General features: G+C 32.4%; 1 protein-coding gene across 5 annotated transcripts in view; it reads left to right on the top strand.

Moving 5' to 3' along the window:
- The first annotated feature begins 2,856 nt into the window (after positions 1-2,856).
- LOC129796529 (uncharacterized) overlaps positions 2,857-21,857 on the top strand; it is a 32,886-nt gene continuing 13,885 nt past the window's right edge. For 2 of the 5 annotated variants that reach the window (XM_055838550.1, XM_055838553.1), the window contains exons 1-3: positions 2,857-3,158; positions 12,080-12,325; positions 13,036-13,245. In XM_055838550.1, coding sequence (XP_055694525.1) covers positions 12,144-12,325; positions 13,036-13,245 — 392 coding nt within the window. In that variant the 5' untranslated portion in view covers positions 2,857-3,158; positions 12,080-12,143. The other 3 variants (XM_055838549.1, XM_055838551.1, XM_055838554.1) reach the window with 3 other exon arrangements.

Consider the following 21,857-nt stretch of genomic DNA (forward strand, 5'->3'; position numbering starts at 1 on the left):
TTTTCCATTGTACTAAAGTACATGTAACGCTCCGAAAATTTTACTTAATTTATTATAAGTGCATAAATATATGACAAAAAAAAATATTTCCACAAAAAGCTGAAAAAATTTATTAAAAAAAAAAGTTTTATAACTTTACTTCAAGATTTATGTTTAAGGCTCCAACAGATGGACGAGAAATTCCTCGTGCGGTGCGGCGCGGCGAGGTTTTCGTGGCCCATCGTCGCTTCGGATTGGCCGAAAAACGTTCTCACACGGTGCGGTGAGAGTGTGTGAGCCATCTCTCGCTTCTGATTGGCCAAAAACCTCGCCGCACCGCACCGCACGAGGAATTTCTCGTCCATCTGTTGGAGCCTTTAGAATTGATTTTTCGTAACAATTTTGAAGTTAAACAAGATTTCAAAAAATTCCAGAACATATGAGACAACATAACCAACAAAATTCTATTAGTTGTTTATGACATAGGTAATTTAACTTTATGGAAGCATTTACACTTGAACGTGCAAGTACATAATGAAACGTTTAGATGACATTATAATTAGTTGGAACTTAAATGCAATTTCTTCAAAGTTTTTACTCCTTCATTGCGACTTATTTTCTCTTAATAAAAAAATTACGTTTATGAGGGATCATCACATAAGAGAAATTACATCAAAAGACGTTCCCGCAAGAGCCCCAACAGACGTGCTCCTACAAGTAACATCAGATGGTTGCTCGGAGGAGTGTGATCTAGAAGTGTGTGGCATTAGACTGGGTCAGGTAAATTGCAGCCTATGTACATAAGTACCGTGCCTCAGCAATTTATCCATCGTGGAATCCCAAGAGATGATCCAAATTGATTCAACTTGCATTTTACTCTAAATGGGAGGAGATTTATTTAACAGTTCCTCCACCTTTTTTGCGCCACCGCACCACATAATATACGAGTGGAATATGGTGAATTTTCGGGTGATTTAGTGATGATCTTCCACCTGATGCGCTTTCCTTCTATGATATAAGCAAAAACACATTATGGAGTTGAGAAGTCAATGAGGTAATCTACATGCAAAAAGTACTAACAAATTGCATTGGGGGAGTCTGAGGAAGCAAATCAGGCGGAAAATTAATTAATGAGAAAGCAATGTTGTATCGTCATTTAAATTTAAAAGTTGCTATTCATTTCATTTATGACGTCTTTATTTTAAGAAGAAAAGATTAATTAGTTGGTATACCACAATCGTGGCATACCAAGTATTGTAATCGTCGGAAAACCGACCACCTCAGATCGGGCTCAAACTTGGTATGAGCACGTTTTAGACATCCCACATTACGAAAATGGTGGTGGAAAATTTTTGATCCGGCCGGCCTGCCGGCCTGCCGTCCGGCCTGCCGTCCGGGACTCTAAACTTTGCCTTATAGCTTGAGAACGGTAACAGATAGAGACTTCCGGTTTGAAGTTTTCTATAGAAATGTGGGTGTAAAATTTCATTTTTTCGCATTTTCGAAATCCAAGATGGCCGCCGTCCGCCATTTTGAAATAGCGTCAACCACTTCCTTTATAGCTAGAGGTCTGAAATTTTAGTATGTTGTAGAGCTCAGTGAGACGTTTTCATCAACAATTCATACTTCAAAATCGGTCAAGCGGTTTAGCAAATATGGCGGCCCAAAGCAAAAAGTGTTTTTTCGATATAACTCGAAAACGGCTTGACCGATTTTGATCATCTTGGTATCAAATGAAAGGTTTTAAGAAGCCCTACAACTATATAAAACATATCAAGTTCTAAAAATGACCACTAGAGGCGCTAAAATCAAAAACAAAAATTGCCTAAATTTAAGGGGCAATATCTCTGAATCCCCATTATCGATTTCTTTTAAATTTTGATATGTTGTAGCAGGACTAATAATCTTGTACCAGTCCAAAAATGAAGAAATTCTATGTCGTCGTTTAGAAGATATAGCCATTTGAAAAATTCTTGAATTTGAAAAGTTCTAAGAGCCATATCTCCTGAACGGCTTGTCCGATTTTGCTCAATTTAGTATCAAATTAAAGGGTTTGCAAAATTCTACAACTTTCTAGAACATCAGAAACCTCTAGGACCATTCCTTCAGGACGAAAAGTGCAAAAAACTGTTTTTGTTGAACAAAAATCCGCCATTTTGTGTTCTGGAGGTGACCTTGAAATGTTTCGAAATATATGTCAGATTATAGCTTATTTCAATACCTTTCCAGAACTAGTCAAGAAATTTCTGTAGGTCTAATAGAACTTAAGATATAAGCATTTTAATGTGTCAAATTGCTAAATTTTACATAAAATTGACTTTGCCTACTCTAATACTACTCACAAATTAAATTACGACGCATAGACTGACCCATCCGCGTTGTGGTATACCAACTCTTATAACTGGACGCGTTATGATTGACTTTTCTAATGAAGATATTTCTTTTCTAAAAGAAACGTTAATATCGAGATTAAACAAATGTTGTAATCTTTCGAACATCTCATATCAGACACTTATGTCCATCATTTGAGAGTCTCAATACGTATCTCTGTTACTTGATGAATCAAAAAGAAATCATCAACATATCATCCCACTAAATCCCCATACTTCTGCTGATTCGTAAATGGAACAACGTGTAGCGTCCAATAACTGAAAAATTGCACATCCCACACGAATCAAGATAATATTTGCGTATTTAAAAAAAAATTATGCAATTTTGTTTCCATCATATATACATGTACATTTTTCTGCAAATATTTTCATATTGCGAATCTTTTTCCTGTAGTGTGAGAGTTTGATCACACCGATTCGACTCTGCGAGAGTTGCTCTGACCGCTTTTCGGAGCCACTTCTTGGCTTCTGGTCACCCAGTGTGATCACCAGTCAGTCAGTTTCGCGCCACTCTTTGAACCATCACATAGGCTACAATTCCGCGTTGTAAACAACTCTCGCGCCAGTTCTCATGAGTCGTCAATTTGAGAGGATATAAAAGGACATTTTGTTGTTTTAAGTTTTATTGGATAATTTCTTTGTGTGCCAAGATCTTTGTGAAAAGTTAAGTGTTTATCTGACTTTCGGTGGATTTCTTCATTATCCCTTCGTATTTAAATTATTTTTAAAATTAATGTAGAAGTGATTTTGTTATATAAACTCTAACCTATTAAAATAAAGAAACGAAAGGTATGGATCATCTGCTAAAAGATTGTTGCAATATAATGTAAATCATTCATAGTGATAGTGTTAATAAATAGTATAAACTAATGTTTGCCCAAAAAAATCTTTTTCTTATAAAAACATTTGTTGTAGGCATATCAGTTAAAAAGAAATTTCATTAGAGTAAGAAGTTTTATAGATTGTAATTCAACAGTGCAAGAAAATTGATCATCTCGCGAATGATCTTTCATGGTGATCTTTTCAAACACAAAGCAATTAAAGAGAAAATTCTCTTCAAATGAATTGAGGATGTTTTTGGCTCTACGGTAATAACTATAATTTTAGCTCTAACTAAAATATACAGTGGAAAAATACCTTTTAATTTTAATTTTACATTCTTTTGTAAATGAAAGGATAACTTTTCGGTGCAATAATAAAATTTAAAAACTAAAAAGACGCCCACTCTTTTGCTAGACTGTACTGATATGAAAATATAGGGCCCCAATTAGCGACCAAGAAACCATTGAAATCAAACCCTTGAAACCAAATTACCTCCAGTTTTTTCCAAAGAACTTAGGGTGGGGTGATATTAAAAAAAAACATCCAGTTTTCTTCTACACAATGCGTCTTTAGCAAAATATTAATTTTCATCAAAATTTAAAAAAAAATTGCTCAAGAGTTCAAGTTTTCTCCTCTATTTACAAAAAAAAAGAGAATCTGTACCAAAAATTTATTGGCGAGGTTGCGATTGAAGAATGATGGCCCCTTACCTATGGTCTTCATCCTCTTCATCCCTATAAATAGAAGATGATGAATATTCAAAAAAAATCATACCTCTTCTATAAATTCACATTTTTTTTTTATCTTAAAAGGTTTTTTAATGTTTAATTTAATTTCCTAAATAAAAAGTCAAAAATTGATAAATCAATAAATCATTAACTAGATTTTTCTTAATCAATATTTTATACTGGTATGGAACCAATAATTTTAATGAAGGAACCCCCTTGACCGATTCTCACCATATAACGATCTTCATTTGATGCGTATCATCCCACATTTTCTCATCTCATTGACAATTCCATCGCATGTTTATTCAAATTGCGAGTGACATACGCAATTCTGGAACGAAAAACAGCTGCTGATTGTCGTGCTGTGAAAGCGACACCAATTCTCTCTGGCAACATTCTTCCCAACCACATAATTCTTTTTCAATTTATTGCATTTGATTGTACCTGCCACACGTCTCTGTCATTCGTATTGCGCCAAATTTATTCATCACAATCTATGCTTAATTTGGAGATTTAACACTCAATTTCTCGGGATGAGCATTATGCTGATTTCTTCTGCCCGCTTCATTCCAACAGATCACTTCTTTTGGTGTATAATTTTTTGCCATTATCACACCATCGCCACTGAAAGTTTGGAATATAAGAATCATTTCTGTGATTCTTTTTAAATACAATTTTTTGACGGAGATTAAAGACATTTATATGCCATTTTTAAGCAAATTCCATTAATTGTATGTATTTTAAAAATTTGAGGATCGTTTACTTACAAAGCTTCGCGATAAAATTTAAATTTTTCCATAAATGTAAAAGAACTAACTGAAATTTATTTTAAATGTGAATAATGCAAAGAAGCTCTTAAAGCAACAAGGAATTTTTAACATCATCTGAATAATGAGTATTGACTAATTTGAAAATAAAATGAATCTGAAATGCATTAAGTTTTTTTTCCAAAAATTGTGATCTTCGGAAATGTTGTTCATTTTTAATTAATTACTAATGGAAATGCAAAAGACAAAGAATTTATTACTCACAATATAACGGTTTTGGAATATAAAGATTAAAAATCGAAAATATAAGATTTCAATTAAAATTCAACAAAAATATTTTTGAGATTTTAGCATTAATCATTTTAAAGTGCTAAAAGTTAAGCAATTTAAAAGAAATTATTATTTAATATACATTTGAGAGATCACTAATGGACAAATTTTCTTTTAATCTATCATAATTAAGACAATTTGGAAAAATTCAAGTGTTAAAATTAATTTTTCGAAAGGTATTAATCTTGCATGTAGGTACTCTATACATTTCTTTTAGGGGAGACTGATGTAGCAGATCACTTTAAAATTCCTAAAGAGCATGGAAAATTAATTTTCGATATTGGAACAAAAAAAAATATTTTTTTTAATATCTTATAAAAATATTCTAATAAAAGAATCTTGATGCGTTCTCAATATATGAATTTCACCAAAAATTATCATGAAAGGTCTTACAGATCCCCGATCTCTCTTATTGTGCAATCTTTCTTAAACAATCTTCAACGATGATTTAACCTTTTTGCTTCATCTTCAGTGATTTTCATTAGCTACGATCAATGAAGATCGTAATCATGAGAATATCATATCATTTGGAGAATATCTCCGCAAATTGATGAGCATTTTAGGCCTTCTCCTGAAAATTTAAATGATCACGCAGCGCCAAGTTCTTGGATATTTATGGTGTTGGTCTCGTTGGACCAATATCCATGCCGATAAATTGATCTTCTAGGTGAAATTAACGGTTCAGTGTGTTTGATATGAGGAAATAGTGGCACAATTCTTCAAGACTTGCTCTCACAAAACAACTAGCTCTGCACCCCAAGTAACATTTTAGGGCAAATCTTCGACGATTCGTCGCCAAAGACAGGGCAAAAATTGGGTCTGGTGTCGACGCACGGCCGAAAGTGGGGACAAAAAACCCCAATTTTTTGACCGACGAATCGTCGACATGTGCATCCCTATTTTGGCCCTAATCCATATTTCATCAGAAACTTGGTGGAAATATCTTCGACGATTCGTCGAAGGATTAGGGTAAAAATTGGGAAAATTTTCGACGGATAGCCGACAAAAATTTCCCTAATTTCCTTAATATTTTTTTTCTCTTTTTCTCCAATGGTTTTCAATGGGAATCATATTATTATGTAAAATAATATTACTTTCTCATGAATGGTGGCGTTACTTGCCATGCAAAATGGTAAAATAAAATGGAACTCAATAATAATAATTAATTATCCATAATTTTACATCGCGAATTTTCCTGACTCTTGATCATTGGAAAATTATGCCATATCCCTTTTCAGATAGGAAAATTAACAAAAGGAGATAAAATGACAATGTATTTCCAAAAATTAATTATTAAATATTTTTAAATTGGGTTTAAAAAATCAAATTTCCCAAAATCTTTTTAAAATTATTTTTAAAATTTCTTCATACATCCTATAACATATTGGTCCATATATTTTGGATGCAGATGCCTCAGATAATTAAGGATGAAAATTTTAATTTTGCACCCAAAAATTTGAATTCGCGCCATAGAATTTCTTGGGAAGATCGTGCGCCATATGACCCATTAAAATATTATTTTGCACAATTCCACAGAAAAGTCCATGGATGTTTGCATACTCCACTGTTTATTTTCCTATGCATTATTGCATTTATATGAGATTTAAAATAAATTTTAATTCTTTTTTTTTGAAAAACACAGAGGAATATTTTGAAAACAACTTGAAGTGGAAAAATTTTTACTTTACTCCAAAATTTTAAAATAATTTTTTTTTAATGGAAATGTTAAGAAAAAAAAATATATTTTCGTACTTGTTAAGAGCAGTTCTGTCATTGGAATTTTTATTTTCTTAGAAGCTGTTTATAAAAACTTTCCAATTGATAATTGATATTTTCAAATAATGAATAATAAAATTTTTTTGGCATCACAACGCCATAATTTATTTCGCCTAATACAAACTAGTGTTTTTGGGACACATAACGCCTATATTTTTTCTATTATTATCAGTTGGTGTTCCACTTTGTGGGGAACAATAAGTAATGGTCGGAAAATCCGACTACCTTAGATAGGCCTCAAACTTGGTATGAGCCCATTTTAAACAACCTACATTCCAAATATGATGGTGGAAAAATTTTGGAAATAGAGACTTTCGATTTGAATTTTTTTATAGAAATGTGGATGACAAACTTTATTTATTCGCCTTTTAAAAATCCAAAATGGCCACCGTCCGCAATTTTGAAATATCACCAGCCACTTCCCTTATAGCTAGAAGTTTAAAATTTTAGTATGTTGTATAGTCCAGTGGAAACTGACGGGATGTTTTAAGTTTTTGGTGTTTTAGGAAAATTCCTTCCGATTGCGTCAGCCAAGGGACCACTGAGGAAGACGCACAGAAGCGTCGAAAGCTTTGGCCCTAAAATTGAAAGGATGTGTTTGGGTTGACCTACCGTCCCTTGGCTGACGCAATCGGAAGGAATTTTCCTAAAACACCAAAAAATATGTTGTATAGCTCAGTGAGACGTTTTCATCGATAACTCATACTTAATAATCGGTTGAGTGGTTTGAAAAAAATATGGCGGCTAAAAACCAAAAGTGTTTTTCCATATAACTCGAGGACGGCATAACTGATTTTGCTCAACTTGGTATCAAATTAAACGGTTATAAGAAGCTCTACAACTTTCTAGAACATAAAAGTTTCAAAAATACTATTTCTTGTAAACGAAAAATATGAAAAACTTTTTGTGAAATATGTAAAAATCTTTCATTTTGTTTCCTAGATGTGACCTTGAAAATTACCGAAATTATATCAAATCATAGCTAATTTTGAGACATTTTCAAAATTAGCCAATGAAATTAAAATTTCCAAAATAAAATTCTTAAAGACTATACGAATCTTAATATGAAACTGAAGTTTGTTTGTCTGTGGCAAATGAATTCTTCTGAAACGGCTTGACCATTCGCGATGAAATTCTGTTTGAAGGCAGAGCGGGTCAATAAGATTTGCAAGTAATTTTTGATTGATTTTTTTTAAAATGTTTTCTTTGATATTCTTTTTAAATTATTCTACGTGTATGATTGTTTTATTGGTGTTTGATATTCTTTAAGCTAACCATGCGCAGAAGAAAACGAAAAAAAAATCGGCTTGTACGTTATTGGGGGCTCGGATTAACTAGTAATACCTATAATAAAAAATTATATATTATATTATAATAATTTTTTTCATTAGGCATCTTGCGTCTGATAGTTACATTTTATAAAAAAAAAAAGTTTTTTAGTTGAAGTTTCACATTTCAGGTCTACAGATTATAAAAAAAAATTTTTAAAAAAATCTTTAATTGCGATTCTCGCCCGAGAAATATTTTAAAAATATTTTTTTTGTAATGCGTTTCGCGTCTGAGAACTTGTACATAAAAAAAGATTTTTTTTAAAAAAAAAAGCTAGTTTCTTCATCGCGAGTTTTACATTTTAATTCTTAATGAAATAGATTGAAACGAAAAGAAACATATTTTCTCTTCAAAGTACACTTGGTGGTTAAGATTAACTTATTAGATTTTTTTAAGTAAATTGTATTTTTAAATTCATAAGATACTTTGAGATTTTCATAAATTAAAAGAAAATGATAAGATAATTATTATTTTTTGACAAATAGTCGACTTTGAGTGCTGGATACAGATGAGTTTTTCTTCGGCATCGCCCTTATGTGTGTTTTTAAAGACCAAATGTGCTTCAAAAACAAAACGTAATAATAATAGAAAAATATAGGCATTTTGTGGTGCAAGCAATATTTACAAAAAAGGACGTAAAGTCTTTTTTTTTGTAAATCGGAATTTTTAAAATATTTTATATATTGTCATTTAAAATACTACAGTTTGTATGGAAATAACAAAGTTATTATTATTATTAAGAATAAAAATATTGTTCATTTTTAGGCGCTTTGTGCTTAAAAATAGTCAAAGAACATTAAAAAAGGTATTTTTTTTCCTTTATTAATAATTTAAGCTAAACAAAAATTGTCAAAATATAAAGGAATTTTAAATAGTGATTAAAGAATTAGCATTATGTACATAAGAATTTGCAAAATATTCCAATTAATTGATTTTTTTTTAAATTAATAATAATTTCTGTAGGAATTGTCGTACGATATCACTCCGACACTTCCACCAAGTTGAAACCATTTGTGAAATGGACAGTAATGGTGTAATGTGATTGGACCATGGATGGATGACGTCACTTAAGGCTAAAATAGGGCCAAAATAGGGAAATCAACTACCTTGATGCAAAAAAATTATGCAAATTAATTAATTTTTCATGATTTTAGCATAGAAATTAATTTGCTTCTTTATTATCTATCGATTTCCCACATTATTTGTTGGGTAAATAATAGTTTAGGGTGCATTTTTGCATATAGAAAATTGGTAGAGGACTAGGCCAAAATAGGGATTTTTATGTCGAAGATTCGTCGGCGATAAATTGGGGTTTTTTGTCCCCACTTTCGACGGTGTGTCGACACCAGACCCAATTTTTGCCCTATCTCTGGCGACGAATCGTCGAAGATTTGCCCTAAAATGTTACTTGAGTTTGCCCAGATTAATTTAATTAAAATATTGCAATATTTTTGATATTGTTAAATTATTTTATACTTATTTTCAATATTGGAAAAGGGAAAAAAAATAATTTACATGCATAGGTATTTTGTATTTAGAGATAATTACATTTAGGAAAATATGACAGGGAAAATTTTCGACAGAATTAGGGCACTTCCCTCCCTATTTTGCATTAAAATATAAGGAAACAAGATAGGGAAAATCTTCGACGAAAATAAGGCCACCTGATTCCCTATTTTGTAGAAAGAGGAATAGGGAAAATCTTCGACAGAAATAGGGACACCGGTTTCCCTATTTTGTGAGCAAATATAAGGCAGAATAATAAGGAAAATCTTCGACGGATATAGGGCCGTCAGTTTCCCTATTTGGTAGGCAGAACTAGGGAAGAGTAATAGGGAAAATATTCGACGGAAATAGGGCCAAAGATTTCCCTATTTGGTAGGAATTAGAATAGGGACAATTTTCGACATTTGGTGGGCACTCATTGCCCAATTCAGAAAAAGGAAAATTGGGAGGAAAAAATTTCGACGGATAGTCTACATGTTTTGCCCTATTTCTTGCATAAAAAATAGGGAAGGAATTTTTCGAAAAATGGCCCAATATTCTTCGACGGGGAAATTATTGGGCCACACAATAAGGAAATCTGTCGAATATTTGCCCACTTGTGTATTTCCTAGCAAATAGGGCCAAAGATGTCGACAAATATTCGAGATATATTCGGCATTTCCCTATTTAGGGCAGAATGTGTTACTTGGGTAAGGAAACAAGATAGGGAAAATTGTCGACGAAAATAAGGCCACCTGATTCCCTATTTTGTAGAAAGAGGAATAGGGAAAATCTTCGACAGAAATAGGGACACCGGTTTCCCTATTTTGTGGGCAAATATAAGGCAGAATAATAAGGAAAATCTTCGACGGATATAGGGCCGTCAGTTTCCCTATTTGGTAGGCAGAGCCAAGGAACAGAAATAGGGAAAATCTTCGACGGATATAGGGCCGTCAGTTTCCCTATTTGGTAGGCAGAACTAGGGAAGAGAAATAGGGAAAATATTCGACGGAAATAGGGCCAAAGATTTCCCTATTTGGTAGGAATTAGAATAGGGACAATTTTCGACATTTGGTGGGCACTCATTGCCCAATTCAGAAAAAGGAAAATTGGGAGGAAAAAATTTCGACGGATAGTCTACATGTTTTGCCCTATTTCTTGCATAAAAAATAGGGAAGGAATTTTTCGAAAAATGGCCCAATATTCTTCGACGGGGAAATTATTGGGCCACACAATAAGGAAATCTGTCGAATATTTGCCCACTTGAGTATTTCCTAGCAAATAGGGCCAAAGATGTCGACAAATATTCGAGATATATTCGGCATTTCCCTATTTAGGGCAGAATGTGTTACTTGGGACAGCGACAACATACATATATAGCAAGGCGTGTATTGAACAGATATGGAGCAAATTTAATTTTTTAAGATAGATTATATTATAATTTAACTAAAATCATCCAGTGAGAATTATTTCTAAAACCTAAATTTTCCATTACACATTTTTCTTCTATCAAACACAAACTCAAACAGATGAGTCTCTCTGGGTCACTTCTTAACTACCACTAAGTACATTTTATATATAAAATAAACATTTCATGAGAATTGCTATCTCTGTACAAGATATTTCCACCATTGATCGATTTCCATCGATTGCAGTTGTAACGTGAAGATAATTAGCGGCAAAATCACCAATACAGTTAAGAGAGATTCCACGATCGAGACAGATGAAGAAAAATGCAGCATCTTTGTTAAAGAATTCTGACTGACCTTCTGCAATAGACTTCCCACACAATTTTCCCTTTTTGCATAACTTCTTCAGTGGACAGAGAAAGTCTCACACAATGCCATATTATTCTTTTTTCGTGTCTTCAGACCTCTTTGAGTTTGGACACTCAATTAATTCTTGGTGGACGAGCCAAGAAATTGAGGTGACCCAAATTAACACCTTCGAAAACATCAACATGTGAGAATATTTTTTATATGGCGTTTTATCCGTTTTATTGTTTTACGAAATGTTAAAATTGAGTGGAAAATCCATGATAAGTATTTTGGAAAATATTGAAAATGGACTTTGGTCCTTAAAGATAAAAAGAAGCGTTGATGAGCTAAAAGTAGAAGAACTAGAAGAAATAGATAAGTTACATCGTTAACGTACGTACATATAGGTAATTATTACAGTAGAAGTGCAATGAGCACCCACAAGTTCATGTAAAGTCAATCGAAGCTTAATCATCTTCGCCATTACACCGCAGACTTTAACAAGATCACGAGGTCAAAGACAAGTTAATGTATTTCCACTCCTGCGGAAGATGAACATTATTTAACCATTGCATAAGAAATCAACTAAATAACCTTGTGTCAGTACCGGTTTTCGTATATATGTAAACTACTGCACTGGATAAGTGGAACAAAAATTCCAATTCGCTATATGGTATTTGTGCCACAATGCTTATCCTCACATCTCTTTTGGTCAGGAGGAGGCCCCAATTTATGCGCCGGAGGCAATGGAAGACGAAAGATTAAGTGGGTAATCAAGCAATGGGGAACGTCTCAAGTGGACAGTCGACATTGAGTCGAAGCTGGCGCAGTGCTGAAGAGGGAAAGCAGACAAAACATGGCTCAAAGGGATCACAAGGGAACACCAGAAGCTTCTATCTTCTCTATCTTATCAACAGAACATGGAATGTCGTGGTGGACACGATGGATTCAAAAGGGAAAAGGTAAAAAAAAATAATGAGATGTGTAATCTCTAACTTAATTTAATTTAAATAATGTTGTATTAAACAATTTAGTTAGTAAGCTCATGCAAATATATCATCGAATTACATAAAAAAATTCATGATATTCAAATAAAAAAAAGTTCATATTTTTCTCTAAAAATCACTATAAAATCATAAAATCCCTAAAATCCCTTAAAGATTTAAATTACAAATTTTATTCCGATTGAAAATAAAATACCTTTAATGGAGGAAGTCAATTTTCCATTCCGAGGCAATCAACTAGATACAATTACTAATAAAAATTGTTTAAAACATTAATTTTGATAATTTTACCTTATAGGGGAGAGAATAGGCATGAGTAGGTATAGCGCTCTAAATCTTAGACACTAAATCAGTTCATTTACGATGGAAAAATGATTATGTACTTATGACTATTTCGAGTATATTCTACTTATTTTTATATAAAATTTTTCGTCACTATAATATCTTATAATTAATAGATAAAAACTGTTTAGCTTCAATTCAGCAATAATCTCTTTGTTAAATTTTTTTTAACCATTCAGAAAAAAGAAACTTTCCTATTCTTATTATTAATTTTTATAATCATCGAGATTTTATCTATATGGTTTAATGCATAGTGAATTAAACTTTACACTTACCTTAAACTTTATTTGCATAAATTATTATATATTTTTTAATTCCATAAATAGATCTCGTTGGAGTAGAAGTACTTCTGAAGATTCTGGGGCTCCACGAAGTAATTTTGATGAAGACGGTTTCGACACGGATATAAATTTTTCGGATTTCGAGGAGCAATCCAGCGTCTACGGATCACAATATTCCTTTTGCACCTGTAGCCACTGTATCGAAGCAAAAGACATCAATGAAAGTCTCTTTGACTACCCAACGGCGACTACATGGTAAGCGCCATCTACTCTTTACTAGATGAACGTAATACTTTGCCTACCTTCTTTACTTATAAGTTTTAACAATATATAGGCGCAATATCAAAGGTGATAGCGCGAAAATTGAAAGCTTCTTCCGATCAAAATAATGTACATAATTTTATTTATGGTGCAATTTCTTATAAAACTTTCACTAAGGTCCCCACTCTGAGATAATGTTTAATAGGTAATAATTTTTAAACTTCACCTCTTAGAAATTTGGTCAAAGTCATTATGCCATCCGGTCATCATTGATTTTCGTTTGTAGGAAAAATGGAAAGGAAGAGTAGATGAATGTGATAAGGGCGCCGACATAAAAAGAAAAAAAAAGAAGCGAAATGATCGATTGTGAGTGCAAAAGACGTTTTTAACTCGACTATTATCATACGATGATCGAGGGATGTCTCACCAATTTCACTCTGCAAGGTCACTCTTTGTTTATCTTTCGCGTGTCTCTCTCTATGATGAGAGTCCTCGCTATACTGCATTTATTGCATAATTTCCCTGAAGGTGCGGATGCTGGTTTTTGCTCTGTGATCGCGATCGATGAACCCTCACGATCACGGAATCATCAATTCAATCGCGCAAGGAGACTCCCATGGCATTGCAATCATCCAACTAATGAAGTATTAATTCAACACATAAATTTTCATCTTTTTCTTTTTTACTAAATTACTGATCGAGTTCTTATTGCTTTTCTACTTCACTCAAAAAAAAGTAGGTAGGTATAGAATTTATTTTCTCCAGTAGATTTACAATGGCACTTCAGCGAATTGTTTTAATTTTGCAGAAAACTTAGAGACGATCTTTTATAACAGGAAAGTACTCTAGAAAATATTACAGTACATAAATGTTTGATTCTGGAACTACAGACATTTCTGTCTTTGAAAATATTATATCGATATAGGTATTAAAGAAATGTTCCAGGTATTTAAATTTTTTGTAAAAGCATTCACTGGGCTTTACCAAACTTTGAATTTATGTTCTCGGAAGATTTTTCTTGACAATGTTGCCAATTGGATTTTTTAAATCATCTCAGAATAAAATCTATTTAACATTTCGTGATAAATTCTACATCTAAATGTGTAGGTATAGTAAACTTCAATACATACAATCAATAGCTTCAAGTTCGTTTAAAGAAAATTTGGAAAAAGACAAAATAATTTTTTTTCATTACAGAGACGAAATGTTTTGTAAAAAAACATAGTGAATATAGGTAATACAGAGCGTGTTTAAGATCTAAAAAAAAATGGATGATTGATTTTTTAAAAATCTTTTTTTTAATATACTTATCCATTTTTCTTTTTCATCACCAAACCAAGTGAATTGAGTCTATATGGATCACAATTAATTTCAAGAAATATAATTTGTATGCATGATTAGTTGGAGAAAACAGAAATTTATGGTATTGGTGGGTAATAGACAGAGAGACATTCCATTTGATGCTTATTAATTGTGATATTTCCCATTCATATGATATGCAATTTGATCACTCTTTTGATCACCTCGTATATACTCAAGCGTGGATCACCTGGTACAGAGATCGCGGCACTAGGTGGCGGGATACACGTTGAGGTGAATACCGCGTGATCGCGATCACCACAACGATTGCAGCCACGCGCAGCTTAAAGAATATTTTGTTAGTTTGTTGGGAGAAGTTATTGAGTAAAGTCGCAGCGTGTGATGATCACATTTTAACTACATATAGCTCAATACTTTACAAGTGCAATAGATGATCTTTGGACAATCTTTGAGTGATCAACAAGTTATAATTACAATATTCAAGTGATCCTCGATTTTTTTTTAAAGTTGTGTACAAATAAATAAAAATTATTTGTGTTAAAAAAAATAATAGAAAAAAAACTTATAGCTGCAAGTGTGGTTTTTGGATATTATTTCTCGTGGATTTTTAAATAAAGGTAAATGTTTAATAAACTTATTGTAAATTTCATCTAAAAAAAAAGGTCTTTTTGTCGAAATTAAGTGCAATCACTGTGAGAGTGTTTCACGTATGTACGTACATACCTATATTTTCTTCATTTTCTTGTGCGATCCCGTGCTGAGAGTGAAACGGAAGAAACGGAGATTTAACGATGGAATTACTTAACGGTAAAACGTTCCAAGATGATCAAAGAGATTTTTATGATCTCCAAGAAACTGTCCCCTTCTGCCACTTGTCGAATATTTTCTCCCACTGCTGGTGGAGAAATATATCCAACATAAATTCTTTCGTACATGGAAAATGTAGGTATTATGTATATACATATGTCTGTGTACATAATATGCCAAAAGAACCCCGTTAATGATCATCTATTGATCGCAAGATTCACGATCGCGATCATTTTGCAACTGTACATCGGTACAAATTTTCATATTATTGGTTATTCAATATGCTTATGTTGAGATGAATTTGGGTTTATTCCTCTCTTCCCTCTTTCATTAATATATGCCCAAGAATTATCTTTTTTTTTTCACGCAATTTTTTTAAGTGTTAATTATCGCGTGAGGGATCCTCTTGTTTCCATTTTAAATGCTTTTCTTTGAGAGCAATTTTCATTTCATTAGGACACAATCTAATATGTATAATCGCTAATTTGTGTATGAGGCGTATGGAGGCCTGTTGCAGACACTTACAAAAGATATTCAAGTAATTTAGTTTTCTTTCTCAAAATTACCACGCTTTTATGACCACTCTTTATTATAAAAAATTTCTTCATTTTGCTAATTATAATTGCAAAATATGTATCATGACTTTTGTTGAGTTACTCTTTCATATCTTCAGATATACTATATTTTCCTACTCATAGAGTTGCTTTTAGTGTCTCTTAATAACATGTTTACGGAGGGAAAAAGATCCACTCGTGACGGACAAAGATCACCAAAGATTGCAATCTAAGAGGTTTAAGATCGTCGTGGGAATTACGATTAGTTTATTTTATTTTTACTTTTTAGCGAATTTGTGTATTAGATTTTTTGGTAGTTCAAGAATATTCGCAGAGAATTTTTTCTTTTAACATGAAAAGAAATTTCTTCGATAGGCAGAAGTAAAAGAAATATAAATTGTATCACTATCTTTTAATGACTCTTTGACAACACGTAGTCATTGGCAGTCAATGAAAATACCTCTAAGAGATAGAGATCTAAAGAGAAGCCTCCACAGATCATCCTGGTGATAGTCAAGAGCACCATCAAAGAAGTTATCAAAGCAACACTACAACGCGGCGCTTTGAAGCAATTTGCAAGCACTTGGCGCCTTTGGGAAAAGAAAGTCAAATTGATCTAAATTTCCAACTCAAACAATTCTTGTTTGTTCTGTAAAATCATGTCAATTTGTGTGCGGTGTGATCTGAAATGCAGGCTTATGATCACGCATGAGAATACGCATTAATTGCACAACATATACTCACAAGATTTTTTTTTCCAATTGAACATCTCTCAGCATATTTTCACGATAAATCCGTGAGTTCTTGCTGCGAGATTTCTTATACGTATAGTATTTGGTTTTGAGAGTTTGTGGAACTATTACAATTATTTTGTTGCAGGCTGCTATTTAGTGGGATAACTGTAAGCCTCTTCTTGGCGCGCGCGTCTTCCAGCTTCGAATGAAGTGAGAGAACGAGGCTCCGAGAATGAAATTAGTTGAGAAGATTGTTTGAGATTATTTCCTTCTAACTGTTGTTTAATTTGGAAGACGGATGATTTGCATAAAAAAATCTTTGCATTAAATTGTTGTCCTATCTTTATTTGTTCCATACCTGTGATACCTATTCTTATACTCATTTACAAATTTTATCACAGCAAAAATAGCACGAGTTTTATGTGTTGGATTTGTAGATTTTTTAGACATCTTTATCTATATTTGTTAAATAGAAATATTGCAAGTAATACAAACAAATTTTATTTAAGTTCAAATTATTTTTGTTTATAAAATATTTAACGTTAAAGGGTTAAATCTCTTAACTCAACTTGTTGTCTAATTAGCGTGTTTTATTCAATACCAGAAATTATTTTATTTTTGAATTCAAAAAAGAACTCCAAATATTTTCCACATTTGGTCCGAGAAAAAAAAACCTTAAAAAAATGTGTTCTTCGAGATCACCATTGAGATCAATTTGGAACAAGTCTATTGACTTGCAAATGGTTGCTTTTGCTGTAAGATTATTTATTAGGTGTATAGTGATCCCGTTCTCAATGTATTTCTCGCATTTTTTGTCTTCTTCCACATTGATTGTCACGGCAAAACAGCGCACCATTTGACCTCAAAAATCCACATCGAAAGGCAAAATTTTCCAACATGGATAAAAACGCGATCAAGTATGACCACTATTGAATCAAATGGAAGTGCATCCAAAGTAACAACGTTGCATTTGATGTCTGACAAAGAACACAATATGGTGATTTTGTCAATTGATTGCCATTCTCTTTGAACTGATTGGCAATCGATTCATTTTATTGTTCCATTCAATTCTTTAGTGCCCATTGATGATAGATTTGTTGTGAATTGCGCAGGTTTTCACGGATTTTTTTTTCAACTGTGCAGAAACGATCTATTTTTATCCAATTTACTTGATGATGTTTCTCAATTAAAATTCAATGAATCGAGCAGAAAGAAAATTATAGGATGGCGGAAATTAGGTGCTTTGCATTACATAAGATATAACTACAAAGGAGATAAGTCAAGCTTAGATGAGTCATTATCTTCTTTGAGAGTATACACACGAGACAATCATAATCTTGGAAAGGATCAAAATAAAATAAAATTTCGCTAAACAGACCTACCCTTTTTTCCATTTTATTGGGATAATTACCAAATATCTATTTCAAAATATTAAGTTTTTTTTTTACTTTGTTTCCGTCTTTATTCTTAGCTCATTTCTGATATTTTTTTTTAAACATTTTCATTTAATTTGTAGCTTCGAAAAATTTCTCTGGAGTTTTATTGAAAAATTTGAACTATATTTGAACCTTTAAGAAGTTCAGACACCTAAACATCCTTCCTAAGTACACCACTGAATCGTACCTTAAATCATACGATTAATTTTACTTTGTAATATTTTACAATATCTTTCCTTTAGGTACCTATGTACATCAATCGAAAAACTATTGTTATAAAAAATTAGTAATTCATCCAAAACAACTTTAAAAAAAAGTCACGAAGCATCGTTCTGTGCGTCATTGTTCTATGCAGCAATGACTTAAGATTCTTGTGATAGATTCTTAACGTGTGTTTATTTATGATTTCTTCACGCAATCTCTGCGTTTAAATTTATTCTTACATTGTCTTGTAAATGGGATGTTTCTAAAAAAAAAAAAGAAACGCTACAAGTATGACTTTTTGGTGTCGAGTATCCCTCGTAATGTTCTCACTATCAATCTTTCACAAAATGTATTATGTATAATGTAATGTAATACAATATTTGGCATGATTGGTACCTAAATGCCCTGAGAGATCCCCAAGACAACGTTCTCTTTTGCTTTAACATCTTCCCATCAGAATATGGGTGGAGATGAGGAAGGTGCGTTTTGCTCCCCAAACTCGTTTCTCTTTCTTTAGAAGAGTAGAGTGATATTGTAAATGACAACATTTTTAAATATTGTTTTTTGTTTAAAAATCAGATATTGAATAAACCATTTTTAAAATATTTAAAAAAGTTATAGAGAATTCACTTTATGGTATACGACAAACATAACGGCTCCAAGTGTATCAATCTTCTTAGCTTAATTGAAATATTATTATTATTATATTATTATATGAAGCAATAACCTTAATAATCTCCCTAAGCAAGCTTTCAACGATTTATCAATTCCTTCGCATTTGTGCGTCTTAATTTGCAATTTAAATACATATATAAAATACCTACATACAACATAAACAATTTATCTGCAAAATTTGCCAGTTTGTAGAAGAATAAAATTTAAAAGGAAAAAAGTGTGTCCTGTGTCATTGAATACCGAAGAACAAATTTCACTTTATAATTTGTTGCCTGATTGTCATTGAGATCGGAAAAGAGCAATAAAATGTTGAGATGAAAAGCGAAAAAAGCCGCGACGCGATTGCACAATGCTATAAGTAGAGAAGTATCCGAGAATTGTATGCAAAAGATTGCGGTGAGGCTTTTCTCAATGTCTTGCAGAGATGTTTATAAATTTAAAAAGAAAAAAAATCACGATGTTCCCACACAATTCGCCATGTCCATCAAAATATTTAATTTTTGTAGCATACAACTGACTTGAAATTGATGATGACAGGATGGATGATGGTGGAGATTAAATCATAGTTAATATTTTTTTTCTACGGGATAGGAGCATCCCGATTTTTTCTGGGAAAACTCTGAGAAGTTTTCCCAAGAGACTTTCCGTTTCAATTCCGATGATTTGTGCGCATAAGATGCAAAAGAGATCGTCATGGGAGAACGAAAATGGACAAATGTTTTATAAAATGTCTTTCACGTTCAGCAATCTTGCAAACAATGCGTCCAATATGGCGAGAAAAAGAGGAAATTCCCTATGGGGGAAAAATGAAAAGAACGTAGAGCAATAGCAAGAATATATATACATATATCCGTGAGAATGATGGTAAGATTCTTAAAGAAATTTGAAAGTAAAACAAATGTAGGACTAGGCATTAGGGAAAGCCAAATAATTTTTTAGAGAATAAGTTTAAATATATTTTAAAAAGTTATTAAAATTAATTGGTTTTTTTCTTCTAAAGTGATAAATACATTGTGAAGAGAAAAGAACAATTTATATTTTTATTTTTAACTAATTCCCAAGATCATTCACTAACCAATTTTAATTTTTCATTACCAATACAATTTCCTTAACTTCTTCAACAAAGTCATTTTTAGATTTAATTACGTTAATAAGCTAATATGTAAGTGTTACCACTTAAATTTAAATACTCTGCAAGAATTTGCTATCTGCCATTCACTTTCAACGGAATTTTCTTCAAGTTTGACGTGACAATTATCTAATTAACAGTAATATTTTCTCAGAGTATTTTCAAGATTTTTTTTTCTACTTCATTCCAAGAGTGTAACATCTCTATGTAAATAGCATGACTATGATAACTCTATAAAAAATATATCCCACAGCAAACACATCTGCTTTAATTCCCGCCGAAACGTTACACATCAGCGATTTCTGGACGCTTTGACCTTCCGGGAAGAATGTATCAGTTGGTTTGGTTCCTCTTCTCTTGCAAAGAAAATGAATTCAAGAATCATGAGTCAATGTCCGATGTTCTCACGAGAGCTTCGTTCCTCACGTGCCGTTGGGATTTAAAAAAAAAAGACGAGAGAAGAAAATCATGGATTGATTCATTTGTCTCTCATGTCACGTGTTGGATAAAGTTAAAAGAACAATGAGTCGCCCACTTAAAAGACGCCAACATAAAGAAAACATCTAAAAGGGCGGTTTAAAAAAAAAGAAAAGTATTTTTTTAAAGTAAATTCAGAGAACGAATGTCTTCAAAGAAAGTCCAAGACGACAAGAAATTCTGAGAATTAATTCCCAACTTGAGAAAAAATCTTCCGCATTTTTGCACATTTCATAGAATTAATGCATTTTTAAAGGTATTTTTGCCTTCAGTTGTATGTATATATAATTATGAGATAAAGGAAACAAAATAATTACAGGGGCTGGATGCTAAAACATTTCTTACAGAAAGGGTAAACTTTATACATTTTCTTTCATCACATACTTTACTTTATGACTACAAAAAAAAGAGTAGTATTCCTTATTGGTAAAACGACTAATACTTTTAATTAGTCTCCAATTAAGAACATACGATGTATATGCAGAAGAATTCATCTTTCTTTTCCTCTTTTACCTTGTATATTGTCACTATGGTATTATGTTCACAGAACTAATGATAACTTGCCCCTATCGAATTCCTATTGATACATTCAACATCATTAAATGTGCTACAATTAATCTTTCCAAAGGTTTCCATACCTATGTGAAGCTATGAGTGACCGATGCGAGAGAGCAATGGTGTAACAAAAAAGCCACAAGATGTACGCGCATTCTTTTGCACGAATGAGAAATGATTGAGCTCAAAGAGTACCGGTGCAGCTTCCAGATGCACACAATCCCCATTAAAATGTAGATTCTAGCGGAGCTTGAGAGCACCGCGGGTGATCTTCTTGCAGCGGACACCCATCTTAACGGTCGAGCACTTGTACCCATTTGATAAAACACCAATTGCTCCGAATTGACCCAAATAATCTTCCAAGAAATGTCGCAAAATATGCAAGTTTTTCCGCACAACAATATAAAAGATTTTTTAGGTGAAAATCCGTAGATTCTAGTAGGCAAAATTGTGACAAAAAGAAATATATTTCTTTCAATGAAGTAATTCTCGAACAATTCGATTTCATAAATTGAGTAAATTCTTATCAAGAAAAATATCTTTGAACATCCAACAAACTGTTGCGTTTATTTTCATTCAGAACGTGTTTTTCTTTCTACTGTGTACTACCTACTTTATTGAATTTAAAAAGACATTTGAGCTTGATAATAAAATTTTATTTATATTCATATCTATTTTTCAAAATTTCTCATTATCGTAAACTGATACTTCAACT

The sequence above is a fragment of the Lutzomyia longipalpis genome, chromosome 4, assembly GCF_024334085.1.
Source record: "Lutzomyia longipalpis isolate SR_M1_2022 chromosome 4, ASM2433408v1".
Classification (NCBI taxonomy): Eukaryota; Metazoa; Arthropoda; class Insecta; order Diptera; family Psychodidae; genus Lutzomyia; species Lutzomyia longipalpis.